At 37.7% G+C, this 19477-nt stretch overlaps 1 protein-coding gene across 6 annotated transcripts in view; it reads left to right on the top strand.

The window, feature by feature from the left end:
* Positions 1 to 19477, top strand: part of itpk1.L (inositol-tetrakisphosphate 1-kinase L homeolog) — a 78352-nt gene that overhangs the window by 25296 nt on the left and 33579 nt on the right. For all 6 annotated transcript variants that reach the window (XM_018228625.2, XM_041571906.1, XM_041571905.1 and 3 more), the window contains 2 exon segments: positions 9623 to 9748; positions 15967 to 16084. In XM_018228625.2, the coding sequence (XP_018084114.1) occupies positions 9623 to 9748; positions 15967 to 16084 (244 nt within the window).

Genomic DNA, 19477 nt, shown 5'->3' with positions numbered 1-19477 from the left:
TTTTTCAACATCTCACTTTCTGCAGTGCTTCATCACTTAGGTTTTAGGAACATCACCACGTGTATCAGATATTCTTTCTCTATATAGAATTCATTAGGTCTCCTATCATAGATCAGATGTAGATTGGGGGGCTGGGCGACAAAATTACACCTTTTTTATTACTTTTTTTTATTATTTGCACTTCATATTGATCTGCTTATATTTATCTGCAGATATTGAATTAAATAAAATCATCCATAGGCACCAATGAAACTAAAGCCATGTGGCCAGAGTATCGTGTAACACCTTACAGTGCATGCTTGGCTTTACAGTCTCTTTTCAGTTAAACTTATCTCAGATGTAGGTGCACACACACATACAAAGCTTTGTTGTTTTTGATCAATAACATTTTCTTTTAAAAAGTGTTCCAGAGCTGCAATTAATTTTAGGTTTGCAACAATTATATTATCAGAAAAAATAGGTTTTAGAAGGAATGTTTTGACAGTTTCTTTTACCCACCACCTAATAAACATCTAACCTATGAACAGGGTGTCTTCTCCATAAATCTACTATCCATTGTATATCCAAAATGTTTATTGTAGGCCTCATTAAATTGTCTGAAAGCTTTTCTCCACTAAAGGGACTATATTGTGCTGCCAGGATTCTTTGTATATAAACCCAGCTAGTATGATCTGTTCATAGTCATCCTGCCATAGTTCAAACCATTGGTTAACATGGTTTGTTTGAAAATGGTCTTTGATTGAAAAGAAACAGATGTGGCTACCAGGGAAGAGTGATTTGGACTGCAGACTACTTTTGTGCCAACTGTCTCCACTTTCATGTTTAAATGATTATTTTCGGCTGTGCTAGAAATGAGTGCATAAACTTGATAGTGAGACAATACTGTGATCTGTGACATGAGATCTGTGTTCTGAAACATGGATATGTTTTGGGCTAAATCCATGTTTCTGAGATAGTTAAAGTACCGTATGGTTAAATCTACCAAAGTGACTTAACATTACGCTCAGTATATGTGTAAAGTGTAATATGTAGGGATCTTGAGGATACTCACGATACATGACTGTAGCCACAAGCAGATGATAGCTCTCATTGAACAAATTTAGCTAGTCATTGAGTGGTTCGTGTGCCATTAAAAAGCTCATAAGGACAAAAAGAGTGTGATATAGATTCTGTGCTTGTATATAGTCATGCGTGAGGAAGCGATGTCATTTTCTCTTAAAAGCTTGCATTCTTACATATCAGTTAGCCCAGTGCTGTCCAACTTCTGTGGTACCGAGGGCCAGAATTGGTCTACGTGGTGGAGGGCCAATAATGGAAGCTAGTGTTAACTACACCCACTTCAAAGCACACCAATTTTATCACAGAACAAACAAATGGGTGGTGCTCACTGCAAAGATATCACTCATACAGTATGAAAAACGTTTATTAAGTCATATTAAGACACACTCGTAAATCCATGTTTCCTCATCCCATGTGGATACCACAGCAACCACCAGCATGTGATTAAATACCATGGGCCCTCCTAACAAGTATTTCCATGGCACACACAGGCTACATAGGACAGGCAGAATATGGCACACACAGGTAGTATAGGGCACACACAGGTAGCGTAGGGCACACATAGGCAGAGTAGGGCAGGCAGAATAGGGCACACACGGGCAGCATAGGGCAGGCAGAGTATGGCATATACAGGTAGAGTAGGGCACACATAGGTGGAGTCGGGCAGGCAGAGTAGTGCTGGCAGATTATGGCACACACAGGCAGCAGGGGCAGGCAGAGTATGGCCCACATGGAGCATGGGCAGGCAGAGTATGGCACAAACAGGTAGCGTAGGGCAAACATAAGTGGAGTAAGGCAGACAGAGTAGTGCTGGCAGATTATGGCACACACAGACAGCATAGGGCAGGCAGAGTATGGCACACACAGAGAGCTTGGGGCAGGCAGAGTATGTCACACACATCATGGGGCAGGCAGACTATGGCACACACAGGGAGCATGGGGCAGGCAGAGTATGGCACACACGGGCAGAGTATGGCACACACAGGGAGCATGGGGCAGGCAGAGTATGGCACACACAGAGCATAGCAGAGCGCGTAGGCAGGGTACGGCACACGTAGGCAGGGTACGGAACGCGCAGGCAAGGTACGGTACAAGAAGGGTAAAGCAGGCAGAGCAGGGTAGAAGACCTATTGGGAACATTCTAAGATGAACAGTACATACTGTACTATGTACAGTGACACAATGCCGGTGTTTCTCCGCAGTCTGTGTGAGGTGTAAACAATGTGTACACTGACAGTCTGAGGTGTGATCAGTGCAGGGTCTTAAAGGGGGCCTGTCACCCTAAGAAATAATTTCAAATTCTTTTCTATCATGTTAGTTGAGCAAAATAAACTTTACTTACACTGTTTTTTTTATTTAAATTTTGTTTCCTTCTGTCTTGGAATTATACAATCACAGCAAGCAGGCAGCAGCCATTTTGTGGACACGGTTATTAAGGGAAATTGTATATCACCCCAAAATCTTGTGTATGCACCAGAATGGGGGACCTAATGTCCATGTGCAGCGCCCTACACAATTATAGAGCCTGAGGAGGGAAGCGGGAATGTAAGGAGAGCAGTGACATGTAGGAAGTGCTGAATGGAAAGTGAAAGTAATTGACTGCCCCTCCTCTATGCCACGGGCATAGAGGCGGGGCAGGTAATATTTGATTGACAGTTCAGATATTTAAACACCTTTATAACAGGTATGGATGTTTTAATGAAAAAAATTTTTGGGGTTTCATATTTAATTTGCAAAGGACTTTCATTATGCAGCTTTTTATGTGTAGGTGACAGGTCCACTTTAAAGGTGTGAACAATATATGGGATTACAAGTGTGAAAAATGTAGGGCTTTTACAGACAGAATCTGAGGTGTGAACAATGCATACTTTTGAAGTTTACACAAAGGTAAGCAATGAAAGCAACCAGACTTCAATGGCGGCCATACAAAGGGGGACTGCGAGCCACCAGTTGGACAGCACTTGGTCAGCCAATAAACGGTATTGCCTTACCAGAAAGTACATTTTTCTGAACTATGGCTATTATGGTACAGCATTCTACTACTGGTTATATTCACCTTGACTGTAGGGACATCTTTATCATATTTAAATTCCATATTTTAACATTTCATATTATTCACGCAACAGATTAATTTTCTGTGATTGACGTATCCTAAAATCATTTGTCAATAAAAAGTTGCACCGCTGCCCAGAGTATTTTGATATCCTTTGCTGTATTATGAAGATTGAAATATGAATTTGATGGATCTGATGCCCTTTGATGTTTTGTCCTCTAGAGTGCTTTCATATCCCTTTTTGTTTTTTGTATCCTTCTATACCCTCCTACATATATATATTTAATTATTGCTATTTAATATTGTTAAAATAAGAAGGGAAGGACTAATTGTATTATCTTAAAGAGATATAATAGTCCGGGTTATATGCTCATATTTAAAACTGTTATCCCTCCAAGCCAAGATAGTTTAAGAGATATCCATTTGTCTAGATCGGCCTGGATTTCTTTAAGTAGATTCAGGATAGTTTAAGAGATATCCATTTGTCTAGATCGGCCTGGATTTCTTTAAGTAGATTCAGGCAATTAAGTGAATATATTTGCTAGGCTTGATGGTATGTTAATTCATAAATAATAAGGATTCTTTGCACCATGTGAATGGAAAACTTTCTTGATCGTGGTTTCTGGAGGTAGAGAGATTTGTTTATGTAGTCTGATTTTCCATAATTCATTTTAAAGTTGCCTTATTTTCCAAATCTATTTCTGCAGTGGGTGAAGATGGATGTAACATAAGTGGGGCAGTTATATACAAAGAATATCATCTGCAAAGCTAGCAATTGTATATTACTTTCCTTTTGTCTCGATCACCTTGATATTTGTATTGTTCCTCATGCTTATAATTAGATATTTCATGGTATATCAAACATGGGAGACAGAGGTCTGACAGAGGTTGACATTGTCTGATGCCTTTATGTTTATTGTGGGGAAACAGTTGGTGTTAAATTGTTATGAAATAGTATCCTAGTTAATATGTTTTGTTTAAATCCTGTCCCCCATATGTAATATAGGGCACTAAGTTTGCCCAGGAGCAGTCACCCATAGCAATAAAAAGTTTGAGGTCTTCGCTCAGGCTAATTTGCATTTACCGTTAAATTTATAGTTGAATGGACATATATGTTGCAGCAAATACATTACATTACACAAGTCCAGAGAACCTTAAGATAGAAAATAGAGTTGTTATAATGCCCTACACATGAGCCCACTGTATAGTTTATGTTCCATATGTTAGAAAATGTATGGGGGAACCCGGTTACCCAAAAACATTTTTAAGGACATTTGCAGGCTATCACTCTGAAAAAAGGAAAAGGCGCTAGCGTTTTTTGGACTTAGAAACTTTTTCCACTAAACAATATGATGTAAGTAACAGAAAAATGAGGAAGATCTATGCACTCCAGTGCACTTTGCCTGGTCTGAGCTGGTGAAGGCAAGTCTGGTGAAAGAGGTAATGTTCAGGAAAATACGCATCTTAGTGAATTTGCGGAGTAACATCCATTTGCCAGAGCGAAAATTCGCCTGGTGATAGAGTATGAATCACGGCTAGTGTTTATCTCCTTCGCTAGAAAAGTGACGCCTGCGCACGTTAGTAAATCGATGAAGTCCCTGAAAACGGTATAACTGATGCGTTTTGTAAAAAAAAAACACATTTTCCCATGATAGAATACCTTTAACTCAGGAACCCACTTTTCGAAATTCAGCTTTCTAACCATTGAGCCAGTGTCACATAGTGACTATTAGATTTTAAAGAGTAGAGTAATGTCACCAAATACATCAGTTTGATCACCTTTTTTTTATTTATTTTTTTACTATTCAGCTTTTTATAAAAACAAAATTAGGTAAGCAATCCAATATCCAATGACAATGGGTCAGTTGAACTTCTTTAGGTAGGTGGTAGTTGAAACTCACATAGGTGTGAAAGTATGATCCTGTCACAATGATAACATGAATCTTATCGAATCAGTTTCTAATATTTCAAGTTACATGACTGAAAGTGTTAATTGTTGTGAATCTGCCTTAGTAAAGTTGTTAAATTAGCATTGTATGAAAATATGTGGTGCTTTCCCTCTCATCTGTTTAGAGATGATTGTTCTAGTTTGGCATAAATGGCCTCCTTCATGCCTTTGAACATTTTTGAAGGAGCTGTAACTAAACCCACCAGTGCTGCAAGTTTGTAAATCATGATGATATAGCCTCCCTGAAAGTGCTGTATAGTTTGGGTACCGCTCTTGTTTACCACTGCATTGTTTTTTTACAACTGCCATGCCCCTTCAAAGTATTTTATGTTTGGTGAAGAAGGGAACAATAAAAGACACGTTTAAAATACTGAGTGTTCTTTCAGTTCTAATTTAATAATAATGTCTGTAATATGAGCTTAATGTTCTTAACATTCAAGTCAAGGAGTCATTTTTTTTAAATACTATAAACAGAAATTCTAAACAAAAGGACATGATGAGCTGGAGGGTAGAAGATGAATGAATGTATCAAATGAATGTGCTGCTTTGCACAGAGTGAAACTGAGGAGGCTCCTATTGTGCGAGACAGTTTTTCATACAATGGAGTAAATGTATCTCATATATAAAAGGATGTGATGTAGCTTTTAAAGGAGAACTAAACCCTAAAAATTAATACGGATAAAAAGTCCATATTTTATATAGTGACCTTATTGCACCAGCTTAAAGTTTCAGAGGATCACCATCTTGGAAAAGTCTTTGTGATACTCACGTGCTCAGTGGGCTCTGAGCAGCTGTTGAGAAGCTAAGCTTAGGGGTTGTCACAAATTGTCAAGCAGAAATTGAGGTTGGCTGTAATATAAGCTAATGCTACAGGGCTGATTATTAAATTCTGATGCTAGTTGCACTGGTTTCTGTGCTGCCATGTAGTAATTATCTGTATTAATTATTAATCAGCCTTATATTGTGACATTGATATTCTATGCGTTCTATATATTTTAAATGGGTCCCTAAACTCAGTAACTGAAAAAAGCATGTGCAGTTAATCAGCAGAAAAGAAGATGGGGAGCTACTGGGACATCTTTGGAGGCACCGGTGCCTTGGGCTGGTACAGAAGCCCAAAACATAATGTAGTTCTCCTAATAGCATTAAACCTTTTTAAGTAAATCTATCTAAAATAGGTGGTATGGTGTATTTATCAAAGGTCGAATGTTAAGATTTTATTTTATTTTTTTTACCTTGAAGGAACTCACATCTGGAATGGTTTCTTATTTAAGAAAAAACTTGAATGGAAAAAAAACGATACTGCGAGTTTGATTTAAGAAACCTGAAAACTCGCATTGACTGAGTTTTCAGCGGATAAAACTCGAATCGCTAAATTGATCAAGTTTCAGGCAAAACCCTCTGAAAAAAAAGTGAACATTATGCAGGCTATTAACATCTTCAAATGGTTCAAGGGACCTCTGCCATTGACTCCTACATGACCTCGACAGGTTTTAGTTGGTGTATTTTCAGATGCGAGCTATCTCCAGGGTCGGGGTATACAAAATCTTGAAAGCTTGTAGTTTCTTTTTAAAAAAAACTTTAAAAAAATGTAAATTTTAACAAAATAAAAGGTGAAAACTCCAATTTTCATGGAATACGTAACTCGAACCATAATAAATAACCCCCGTTGTGCTATAAGGTTGATTGTACAAATTATTGTAAACTAATTTACAACAGAAACTATTAAGGATTATTTTAACTATTCAAATTTTATTTCAAATCTAGGCCTTTAGTACCACTGCTCAGTACGATGGAAGTTTGTGTAATAAAGCATCAAATTGTATTTTTTCTATGGAGTAACGTCTTAGATTATTCATATTGTTTAAATATTTAATCACTTTGGCCCCATTCAGTTCTCTGATCCCAGTAAAAGTCATGACTCCTGCACCATGTGTCCTGGAATATGGTCAGATGAGATGTAAGGTAAAAAGGTATTAAAACATGTAAAATACATGAATTTTTAATGACTTGGCCCAAACCAGTTCATCTGTGAACAGGGTGAATTTAAACAGTTGGGGATTAGTGATTCTTTGTCCAGAGCTCTCATTTCCTGGTAACCTGTTTTTCCTCATCTGACACATAATCCGTAAGCGGTCAGACAATTTCAGAACCAGAATAACGGAAGCAATTTAACTGTTCTGTCACACACAGGGAACACATGTCAGTAGTGTGCTTTGAGTTTATAGTGGCTCGTTGGACTATCACCTCTTCAGGAAGCACTTCCATGTGTCACTCTGATATATGAGATCCTACACTTTAATTGGGGGGAACATTTTGCTTGGCATGATTGGCACAGATCATGGACTGCTGTACAGATTTGAGAACTGGAGATCTGTAGTGGATACAGCTTTTAAAGGACTATGCCATAACAACATGGATGTGTTTATAATGGATAATTCTCTGTGAACCTCTCCCATGTTATTGCTGCACTTTACAGATACATTTTCTGGTCATTAATGATAAATAGAAGTTGTCTCTGTGCAGCCAAGTATATTTGCTCCATAACACAGTCAGGATTTTTCTTGTCCAAGAGAAACCATATTGAGCATTCATGTCAAAAGTGTGCATGGTCACGCTCCTTTCTGATTTGCTGTCACCCTTAAAGGGGCCTCTTTTCATTTCCTGCTAAGATAACAACCTTCCTTTTAGGCTTCTTAGAAGCCATTCATTTTTATTAACCCTGCCCTATGGATATTTTTGTTGGTAACTGTGTGCAAAGTGTCCCAAAGCAGACAAGGTTTCAATAAGTAATGCAAATGACTTCCTGAGTGACAGCCTGCTGCTAATTAATCCCATGCTCCTACCTGTCATTTATAAGAGCTAATAGATCACATGGCCCAATGTGCTGTAGTCACATAGTAATGAGGGTGTAGACCTTGAGGCCTCAGAGGAAAGGCGCTTGGGGCTATTGTTTGCTAATACCAGCAGACTGTAATTTTGCCAGTTATAAGCCAGTGCTTTAGCATCTGTAAATGACTACGCTTAGTATCCTCCCAAACAACACTGTATAAAACTGCTCGTAGAAAAAATAGTTGCAGTATATTGGAATGGAGTTGCTGCTGCTGCAGCTGTCAGACTAAAGTCACAGGGTGCTTTAATATTTAAGACATATTAGTCATTTTTTTAATAGATTGTATTTGATCCTGTATTACAGTCTAGTTTTTAGGCTATTAAAATGAGGTTTTCTGTGCTGACATGTGGGAGTGCTGGGAGCCAGTGCTGGCCTACTGATGGATCCCATGAGAATGGCTTTTTTTATACAAGCTAGATAGCCTGTTTGTTTTTTGTTGAACTATCTTCTTGCCATTAGTTCTCTTAAAAGATGCTATCCTAGCTTGCTTTTTGAGTTGTGTATGTGTCTCTCTTTATATGTTTGTGCCTTGGTCTGTGTACACTTTCTGCTTAAAAATTCCGGAGGCCTGTATAATTAATAACAACCCTGAAAATATTAATGTCTACTGGTGCTAAATTGATTGTGATTTTTCTCATCCTGATGATATTTCCCTCAGCAAATGACATTTACTATTAATGTTTATCAGAAGCAGTTGAAATCATTTCTCACATCTACTGCATTATGGTAGTTCTGCAAAGCCCACCATACAGTCTGTGGGGGGAGGGTCATTATATAGTAGGAAATGATCTAGTAGGAAAAGGCTGCAACATTTGCTGCTTGAAATAATTGGTAACACCTCAGTATGGACAAGGGTTACAAGTTTAACATTACTTTAGAAAACGGCCTTCTCATCTCATCCATTCCACTTAAATTTTCTTGACTATTAGATGTTTCCTCAGAGATTGCTGTACATGATGTACTTTGATTTTATATGTGTGCTTCTATGGTGAATAATGCACTAATTAATTTATATAGTAATAATATATATGAGAATGTGATAAATTGTAAAGTCCACTAGGGGAGAGAATGATATGAATGATGTATAAGCTCTTTTAGGCACATTGGTCTATAGCAGCACTGTATAAATAAAGAAAAGTAATATAATAATGCCTGTAGTGCTAGCCATGTTCATATTAAGCATGGTAACACACTAGGGTTGGTAGCTACCATTTTGCACTGCTTGGCATCAGTTTCCCACTGGGAAGACCTGAAGCAACATGAGATGGCACTTGCCAGTCTTGCCTAACCATTGTGTATTTTGAACAGGTATGGCAAATGGGCTAGTATTGGGTGTCCTTAATGGTTAAGTCAGGAAAGGGGAGAGAGGCCTCTGGAGGGGGCCTAATGTCTCAAATAGTCTGTAATTCTCCCTTAAGTTATCTCTTTTATTTATTATAGTCTTGTTATGCTTGCCTTTACTTTCTCTCACATTGTGCCTTACTTTACATACAGTCTACAGTCATGTTAAAAAGTGTATGTATGTGCAACAAATTCTATTTTTATGATAAAGGAGCACAAAACATGACTGTGACATTTTAGAGCTATCCCTGTGTGTCTCAGTAATAAATGCATACATGCATGTTGTTGTAATTCAATTAATCAACTTGTGATCATGTGTTTCTTTCAGCTTAATCTGGCCAAACCCATTGAGGACCAGGGCCCTCTAGATGTGATTATACACAAACTGACAGATGTCATTCTTGAGGCTGACCAAAAAGATAGCGAGTCCATGCAGCTGGTGCAAAGGTTCCAGGTGGGTTCTTTTGTACATACATTATACACTATAAAATCAGAATTATTTAAATTCTCTTATAATTTTTTACATGCTTTGCTTTCATAGCAAAGCTTCAGAAGTCACTGATTTATTTAAAAACCCCAATCATCACATGTTCCCCTTTAATAAGAAATAACTAGAGGATGAATATCAAAAATTGGTATAACATTTGCTACATGAATTTATATTTGTTTATTGTTAGTAGTAGCTTACTTTTTTCTATCTAACTTTGGTGCAAAACGAAGTGATTATCTGTGAAATAACATTATTTTGTCCAGTGCATTATTCTGCAGCATGAGATATTCTATTTATTTGTGTTTAAGATGTAGTTCATCTTAAAATTAAATAAAGGTATGATGTAGAAAATAGCAGTCTAAAACAATATTTTAAACTTTTTATATGGTGCTTAGGTTTCCCTTACCCTTGCTAACTTTAAAGGAACAGTTCAGTGTACAAATAAAAAACTGGGTAAGTAGATAGGCTGTGCAAAATAAAAAATGTTTCTAATATAGTTAGTTTGCCAAAAATGTAATGTATAAAGGCTGGAGTGACTGGATGTGTAACATAATAGCCAGAACACTACTTCCTGCTTTTCAGCTCTATAACTCTGAGTTAATCAGCGACTTGAAGGGGGGGGGCACATGAGACATAAATGTTAAGTGAGTTTGTAATTGATCCTTAGCATGCAGCTCAGATTAAAAATTAAACAGTTATGACCCATGTGGCCCCCTCAAGTCACTGATTGGTTACTGTCTAATAACCATTCAGTGGAATCCAAGAGAGCTGCATGCAGGAAGTAGTGTTAGTAGTGTTTATTTTGCACAGCCTATCTATTTACCCAGTTTTATTTTTACCCTGAAAAATTTCTTTAAAGGCAATTGTTTAAATTGAAGACTTTAAGATGGCTTGCAGAAGGGAAGGTTTAAGTAGAAAGATTAAGCTTCAGTTCTGCTTTGACTCCTAGTGACCCTTTGGATAGGAACTTGCAGAACTAGAACAATATCACAGTCATGGGAAGAAAGCAATAAACAGCACCAGATTTGTATTCAGCACAGCCCTAGTTAATTCACCCATAGCCTGCCCTCCCTCCTCTTCCTGGATTGGCACTTTCCCATTTGCCTGTGTGAATGAGCCAATTGGATTAGAGTTGGTTGCTGCCTCAGCTGAGGGTCTAAAAAAAATATGGGGGAAAATGTTGAGTTTTTTTCTCTATTTAGGCACCCAAAACCTGCTGCCCGAGGCATAGTCCTTCATAGTGCCAGACCCTTAGGGGTTTTTAAAGGCAAGGAAGATCTGTGAACCTGCTAGATAAGTGCTGCAGAAACCAATTAGCAGTGCATGGAACTCATGAAGAAGCAGGTATTATGTATAAGTGCCAGTACTTATCAGGATTCGAACCTCAGTCTGTGTAGAAATCTGCAGGCAAACTTGCTTGTTGAGCCACTGGAGTATTTTAGAGATCGCTAATAATCCTGACAAACATATGCTACCTCCTGTTTCCATCATCTCCATCTCTAATCTTGTTAAGACCAGTTGCCAGCAATCCTTACATCAAGGGCCCTTTTAACACAGCCTCCTCTTCCTGCTCATTGCTGGATCATTGAGCCATTGCTGTGTTTCAATTTTTTTGTTCTTCAGTTTTTTGTACTTTACCCTTATCCTCCGTACTTGATCTCCTGGTTTTGACCCTTGCCTGATTATATGGACTTGTTGCCTTCCACCTGTCCTGATCTTCAGACTACACATCTGTGTCTAAACTTGCCTGCCCTGACCTCTGATTCTGTTGTATGACTTGTCTTTCAATATGTCCAAAGGCAGTTTTACTCTAAATGGCTGACCTTATAACAATAACTTTTAAACAATCCTCTGTAGGACATGGCAGTTCTTTAAATTTGCAAATCATGACAGCAGTATGTTAACCAGCGTGATCTATTACAGAGAGTCTTTTGTTTTGATGATGCTTTATACCTAAACTAAAATGTTTATTGGTGGCTGTTCCCTAAGGCCACAAAAGTTGGCTAAAAGAACTTTGCCTCCTTTTAGCCAAAGGAGATGGAAGGATCTTCTGGCCAAAATTCAGCCTTTGTTTTTTGGTTGTATGGAAAATAAAGCAAATTGAAATATAAGTTCCATTTAACCTCCCATGCTGTATATTTCTAGACATGAATGACTGCAGTGGTACTTGGGTTTATTCTCTCAGATAAATGTCATAATTTGGCAAACAGAACTTCAAAAGGAAACATGAACTGTCTTCCTGGGAACACAAGACTTGATTTAATTACTGCCTTTAAATAATGACAGGAGGCCATTTATATATTTTATGAAATCAAATTAAAGGCTTAGGGGCATATCATTGGAAGTACATTTCTCGTGAGATCTCCGGAGATGTTGCCCTTAGCAACCAATCAGATCTTTGCTTTTGTTTTCTAATTTGTAGAGGGAGTGTTTAAATCTAATTGCTGATTGGTTGCCATGGGCAAAATCCCCGTTGATATTTATCTCCAATGTTAGTTAACATGCCCCTAAGTAGATAAATTCTACAGAAAAATAGAATGTCAGTATACACAAATTGCTTGATGTATGTCACAGTAATGAGATTGTAATATTTTTTATACAAAAAAATATTTTTTATATTTTTTTATATTTACACAAGATTTTATAAAAAATAAATTACCTATTATGTAACGTTTAAGGGTGTCAATATCCTTTGACTAACTTTGTATCATTGATGTAACTCTCTCCTAGACTGACTGAAACAAATAAACTACCATATAATGACACTTTGTTACATTAATCCATAGTTACAGATGTTTTGCATACTGCATGTCCTGGCTGGGCACCTGCTTTTATTAACCTGTTACAAAATCTGCAGTGCATGTGCAGTGCCTATGCATACAGTTCTAAAGTTAGTTGCTCTAGTGGCAAACGTGTCCCCGTGTAAGGTTTGTCATTTTGCAGTTGTACAGTGATATTGTCGCGGTCGGCACCCTAAATCCAGAACCTATGCTAAGCACCCTGTTCTCGGTTCTTGCTGCCGCCTTTCACCTCAAGAGGAGCCCTCGGCTAATAGGATGCCGCCAGGTCTTATTAAGAGAGGTGCCAAGCGAAGAGTTCTGGACGAGCAAAGGGGCACGACGGTAAAGCAAAGTCTTTGGGCAGAAGGTCGCAGTACAAGGCGTAGACAATAAGGCATAGTCAATCAGGCTAGGTCGAGGCAGGCAGAGTACAAGCGGAGTCAGACAGGCAAGGGTCAAACCAGGAGATCAATCAGAGGAGATACGGATACAGAAGAGTCGGTTTGAATTCTCCCGCCATTATGCGCTGGCCTAATGACGCCAGCGCGACTGCGCCTATAAAACTAGCAGAGGCGCACCGCATGCGCACTTTTAAACCGCCCATTGGAAGAGGAAGATCGGCTTGGCGGGCGTCCCCGCCGGCCCACTAGACCACCAGGGTGAGAAGCCCTCACATATATGAATTATGAAAGTATTTCCTTTGCTGATTTCCCCTATTATTGTCATCCCAAATGGTTTCTGATCTTTAAACAAAATGTAATATAAAACAAAGGGGTTGAATAAACACTTAACAGTGTTTTAATTAATATACCATTTGTGTAAGGACCACAGTTACAAAGTAGACAAGATTGAAAAATCACCTGCATCTAGCACAAATTCTAGCCACATTTTTTTATTGAAATACTTTATCAAAAATAAAAAATATATTTGAGATAAGTCTTTGTCTGTGACGTAAGTAGTTCCTCATTTTCTGTTTTTGCCTTCCTGATTTCTGCTTTACAACACTTGTAGTACTTTTGTCCCCTCTGACTTTTTAATTTGGTGATTTCCTGTTCATTCCCTATTAACATCCTTAATAAACCTCATTGGGTGGTTATTAAAACGTTTAATTTTTTTTCTTAAGGAAATAAATTGAGAACAGTTCATGTTCTGTGTTTATGTGAAAACATTGTGGCCTGGTCTACTGGCAGCATATTTTTCATCCAGTCACCTTTATGTTAACTTTTTGTATGTTATGGTTATAATGGTTAATTCTAAGCAACTTTTTAAACTTTTTTTGAATTATTTGCCTTCTTGTGACTTTTTTTCAGCTTTCAAATGGGGTCACTGACCCCATCTGAAAAACAAATGCGGTGTAAGGCTACAAATGTATTGTTATTGCAATTTTTTATTTATAATCTTTCTACTCAGGCCATCTCCTATTGATATTTCAGTCTCCTATTCAAATCAATACAGGTAATTTGAACATTAACAACCAGATAGCTGAAATTGCAAATTGGTGAGCTGCTGAATAAAAAGCTAAATAACCTAAAAAAACACAAATATTAAAAAATTATAACCAGCTGCAAATTGTTTCTGAATATCGCTATGTACATAAAAGGTATCCCTATATACTAAAAGGTAATTTACAGATGAACAACCCCTTAACTCCAGCTCTACCATTTACATTCATTTTATAACGGTACCAATTTTTATATTTTGTGTATATAACATCTGGCCCTATGATATCCCCAAACACTTTTCTGTCCTCATTTTTCCTACTGTGCCCAGAACCTTTTGTAATTTACCTTCCATAGAACTACTCTGTGCTCCCTGCCCCATATGCCTAGTGTAAAATCGCCACACCTTCTACTTTGCATCTAGTTCTAAAAACATTTTGAGGACTTCCTCCCCCTTTCTCTAACTGTCATTTATTTATTACCTGTTATTTATATAGTACTGACACATTTACACAAGATTATACATCATTCACACCACTGGTACCAATGTATCCCATGACCACTTGGTCTTCCCCAGACTGGTTGATACATTTTTCATAAACTGGTTTCCCAAGCTCTACTAATGTCTGTCACCGAGCAACTGTTACAATTGGGATTTGTTTGATGCTGCTTAGAAATGTGTCAACTAATGTATCACATTTAGCAGCACCTAGTTCATAGTGTGAGGAAAATGAAAAATTGTTTTTTAAACACTAATATTTACAAAGAAAGAAAAAATAGTAAATAGCAACTGCACAAAAAAACAATTCCAAGTATACTATTATAAAATATGATTTTTAAAGATGAACTGCAACTTGTAATAGTGTACTACCAGGTTAGGTTTAGGGCTTTGCATGTAAATTAGAGACTGATCAGGGCTTTCATGTGAAATGCTCTGTAGAGTGCAACACTGTACATGGCTTATTTATAAGCACTGGGAAAATTTGCACCTGGGCAGTAACCCATAGCCAGGGCCAGATTTACAAACTACCCGCCCCTACGTCAGCTCTGCTCTTCGCTCCCTTCCCCTGCCGGTTCCGTCCTCTTTCCCCTGCCAGGCGCTGTCCCCTTTCCCCTGCCAGGCGCTGTCCCCTTCCTGTGCATGCGTGCAAGTCTTAATAGTTGGGAACAGCACTGGAGACTGATTTGCGTCTCCAATTCTAGTAGGTAATTCTGATGCAGCTGGGCAGCATGTCACCCTTCAAATTCTGCCGCTCTAGGCCTGGGCCTTTGTGGCCTTGCCACAAATCCTGGCATGCTCACAGCAACCAATCATTGATCAGCTTTTTTTCAGACAGCTGCAGGTAGAAGGATAAAACCACCTATTTGATTGGTTGCCATGGATTACTGTCCTGGTGCAAATTTGCCAAATTTTTAGGATTGTAGGCCATGGGTTGGGGGGAAGGGGGACATCTTGGCATTTATTGTGGTCATTCTTTAAAGGCAAATGTTAGGTACTCATGGTTTAACTGCCAAAATGTGTGCCATTGGGGGTGCACTGCTCACAGCATTGTTTAATAAGTGCCTTTGTTTTTTTGCATTTGTCCGGCTGTAGCTATTTTATTGGTTTGACTGGTGAACTGGCAATATAGAGAAGAGTGGGGTGTGGTTTGGTATCTATATTGGTAGCTGCATAACCGTGTACTTATTGGCAGTTTTACAGGATATGAGAGCACAGAATCAGTGTCTATAGACATTAGAAGTAATGTGGTGGGCTGCCAGCTGGAAATGTGCCATTAAACTAAAACACACAGGAAAGTGAAATAAGTTCATTTTAGTGGCTGGTCCAAAAGAAATGAAAGTTATATTCAATATACTGCTGTTGTGATTTGCCTTAATTATTAACTAGGCATGTAACTTATACACGAGTTGCACATCTTGTTTTCTTTTATGGTCTATTTGAAATGTTTCTTGATTTTAACAGGACTATATTGAAGCTCACCCTGAAACAATAATACTTGACCCATTGCCTGCCATTAGAACATTGCTGGACCGCTCAAAATCTTACGAGCTTATTCGCAGAATAGAGACCTACATGCAAGGTAAGTTGCCTTATTGTATCCATGCACAGCAGACTGTCATTGCTGTTGGCCAAAATGAAGGACTTTTTTAGTAACCGTCTTTATGGCGTGAGGGACCCAAATATTCATGTATTATAGACTCTATAGGACAAGATGTGTTTTTGATGGTAGCCCTTTAACCACACATTGACATTCCCATTCTTACACAGAAATTGGGCTTTGTGTCTTACAATTTTATCATCCACACACCCTTATTGTTCTATATAAACCCATAAAAATGACAATACCTGAAAATATCAGTGCTGTGCCATGCTTTCACTGATTTGAGGACATTTTCTCATATTAAGTTTAATATGAAATTAGATATACCATGGATGTTTTTATTGATATTTATACTGGATCTGCCTTCCTAATCACAATACTTTTTGAGAGCACTAACGAAGGGAACATTGCCTCAGATTAAAGTTATTTTATTGTATAAGAGAAACCCACAGAAGTGCCACATTACTGGTAATATATTACTGCTTCTTAACTGCTGGGGTGTCTTGAAGTGGTACTCCCCACTTGTGTATTTGACTCTTCTAAAGTAAAAAACCTTTGAAAATGAATCCTGTTCTTTTACAATTGTGATCAGAAGAATTTTTTACTTCTGTTTTTGTCTATCCATGCTCTATTTTGGATCACCAAATAAAAAAATGTATACATAACTCATCCTTTATATTCTAGTCCTTTATTTTAAACTGTAATAATTACCCTATTACCTCCTGTTCCAAACGCTGTTCAGTCTGTTTAGCTATGATCTAAAAAAAATTGCTTCTAGGATGCTGCTCTAAGTCCATGTAAGAAAAGACAGCAAGCTGTTTTAAGCTCCACAGTATACAGCATAGGCCAAACATTGTTTTGATTTATGTTTGCACTTTATTTGCACTTTAATTTGGGATATGCAATGACTTGACATATGCTTTGTGTAAGTCTGTCCAAAGTTAGTTGTAGTCGGATTATCCAGTAGCTGTCTCTTGGTGCCTTGGTTTGCAGAACATAAAAACCAGTTTTTCATCTCTGCCTGGAGCCTCTGTTGGTTACAAAAAACATAGAAAGCTTTTGCTTCACGCCGAAAAAAGTATTGTATGCGTATAAAGAGAAGCTTTGTGTAGAATGAGTGATTTTTGTTGAAACGTAAAAGAATTTAGCAGGTTGGAATTAAGCTACATAATAAACTTAATGTCTCAGCATATTAAGGAAACAATACATGCATGACTTGGTACATTTGAATACAAGCCATGCATGCAGGTAGGGAGTAAGCATTCATGAGGACTTGTCCTAACAATGTATGTTGGAACTTCCTTTTATTGCTGTAATAAGCACACCCACCCGCACGCAATTGTTTTTATATGCAACACTGTTTTGACCATGGGAGCAAGCCTCCGTAAATCTCATCACCCTTGAAATGTAATGCAAAGTATTAAAATATTGAATTGCGCCTCTATCCACAGCTATATTCAAAGAATATAGGTTGCCACCTGTAGCCTTTCTTAGAAAAAAATCCTTGGCATTAACGTGTGAGAGAAACTCACAACAATTCTGTTACTGCCAAGAAACCGTGTATAGAAAGAGGCCCAGATTTCTGATGTTCTTTTCCACTTTATATGAAAGCCTTCATATTTCATTCTTTTCATTCAGATATTTATTATGTTAAAGTCACATAAGAAATAGTTTAAGTATTAATTTTCACATACATCATTTATATTAAAGGTATAAATCAATATTAAGTAATATGTTCCATGGAGCAGAATGCTAACAAAGCTTTTATGGATTTAGATCATAATGGCAAATCATGACTAAAAGTAGACCTCGCATTAGTAATGTATAGGCACTCTTGGTTTATTCCATTGAACCCATGACACTGTCACAGTGCCTCTTATCTCTGCTGCTTGCAATACTTTTTTTGTTTGTCATTAAATGCTTACCTGACCTAATGGTCACGTAAGTAGCAAGTAATATTTAGTATCAAATAGTTCTTTGTTACTGTGTAACTGTGTAAATTCAAGATATTCATCCAGATGAGATGAACAGATGATCAATGAAAAGGTATGGAGTGTATGATAATATGAATCATGGATTCATTGCCATGTAATATTCAGGAGAGTCCTTGGGTGATGTATTATAGGGTATTCATCAGCGTCAAAATTAAAAACATTCAAAAACTGTGCAATAAATTGTGAAATACGTGAAAATGCACTGTGTGCAATGCGCATTTACACTCAGGTTTCTCCACCAAAGCTATCCCCTCCAAGCGTAATTAATGGTCCTGACCTCTTTGCTGGTTGTAGCAGGAATGCCACATGTTTTGGTAATTTGTAATGAATATCCTACCCAACACATTTCCCCATCTTGTGACACGTTAGACGTTATGTTTACCTTTATTAAAAATCATGCGCTTTGTTTGTATTGTATACAGAACTTTACAAGTTTTAGGATAAATAATGTAACATTTGTTGTTACAGAAACGTATTGCCATTCATTCAACTTATCCTAACTCAAGGGACAACGGTTCATTTTATTGACAAGGGCTGACTATACTAGCTTGAGCTGTCCAAGACAAGATGGCTCTGTAAGTGTTGCAAAGTAAAACTGGCACCTACCTTAAAATTTAAACTAATGGGTACAGATAGAATGATATTTACTACTTAAAATAAAGACAAAAACAGTAAGGAAATCAATAAATCTATATTTGGATGTAATGCAAAACTATTACCATCTTTCTCTCTGGGTATCATGAAGCAGAAGTACATGTAGTTACACTGAATCAGTCTGTTGTACTGTTTGATTATGAAGGAGAAGCCTTAATGGGGTGTTTTTTACTTGCTTGTTTTGCACTGCACAAAGTATGTAATTAGTATTTAAAACAGCCCAGTGCCGGTTCCTCTTATAAGAAAGTTTATATGACAATGATGGGTGGGTGGTGATGGAAAGTCAGCTTTGCATGAGGTTCGTGCTACCAAAATCTGATTGGTGAAGGGACTTCATAATCCGTTCCTTGACCAATCAGTGGCAGACTTTTCTGCCCTGCCAAATTAAGAGTGAGTGCAGGTCTTGAAGCCTAACTGCCATGCAGATTTTATACATTATTTGGGGGGTGAGATTTTGTAAATGTTCATTACAGTAAGCAGTTAGGCAGCTTTATCCATTTATTGGTCTTTCAATATTTTCATTATATTTCAATATATTTCTTTGCAGGCCATCGTCATGTCTTGCAGTTCACCACTAGCTTGCTACAGGCATATATCATGCTAAATAAAGCATTAAATATTAGCTAAATCCAGCAAGAACCAGTTTGTAGCCTTACCTCAAAGCATTACCACATTAAAGCATACAATACTTTCTAAGAATGGAATTCTTGTACTTGTTTGCTTA

This window comes from Xenopus laevis, chromosome 8L (assembly GCF_017654675.1).
Source record: "Xenopus laevis strain J_2021 chromosome 8L, Xenopus_laevis_v10.1, whole genome shotgun sequence".
Lineage (NCBI taxonomy): Eukaryota > Metazoa > Chordata > Amphibia > Anura > Pipidae > Xenopus > Xenopus laevis.
The sequence above is the reverse complement of the archived record's forward strand: the minus strand, read 5'-3'. Positions and strand labels throughout refer to the sequence as shown.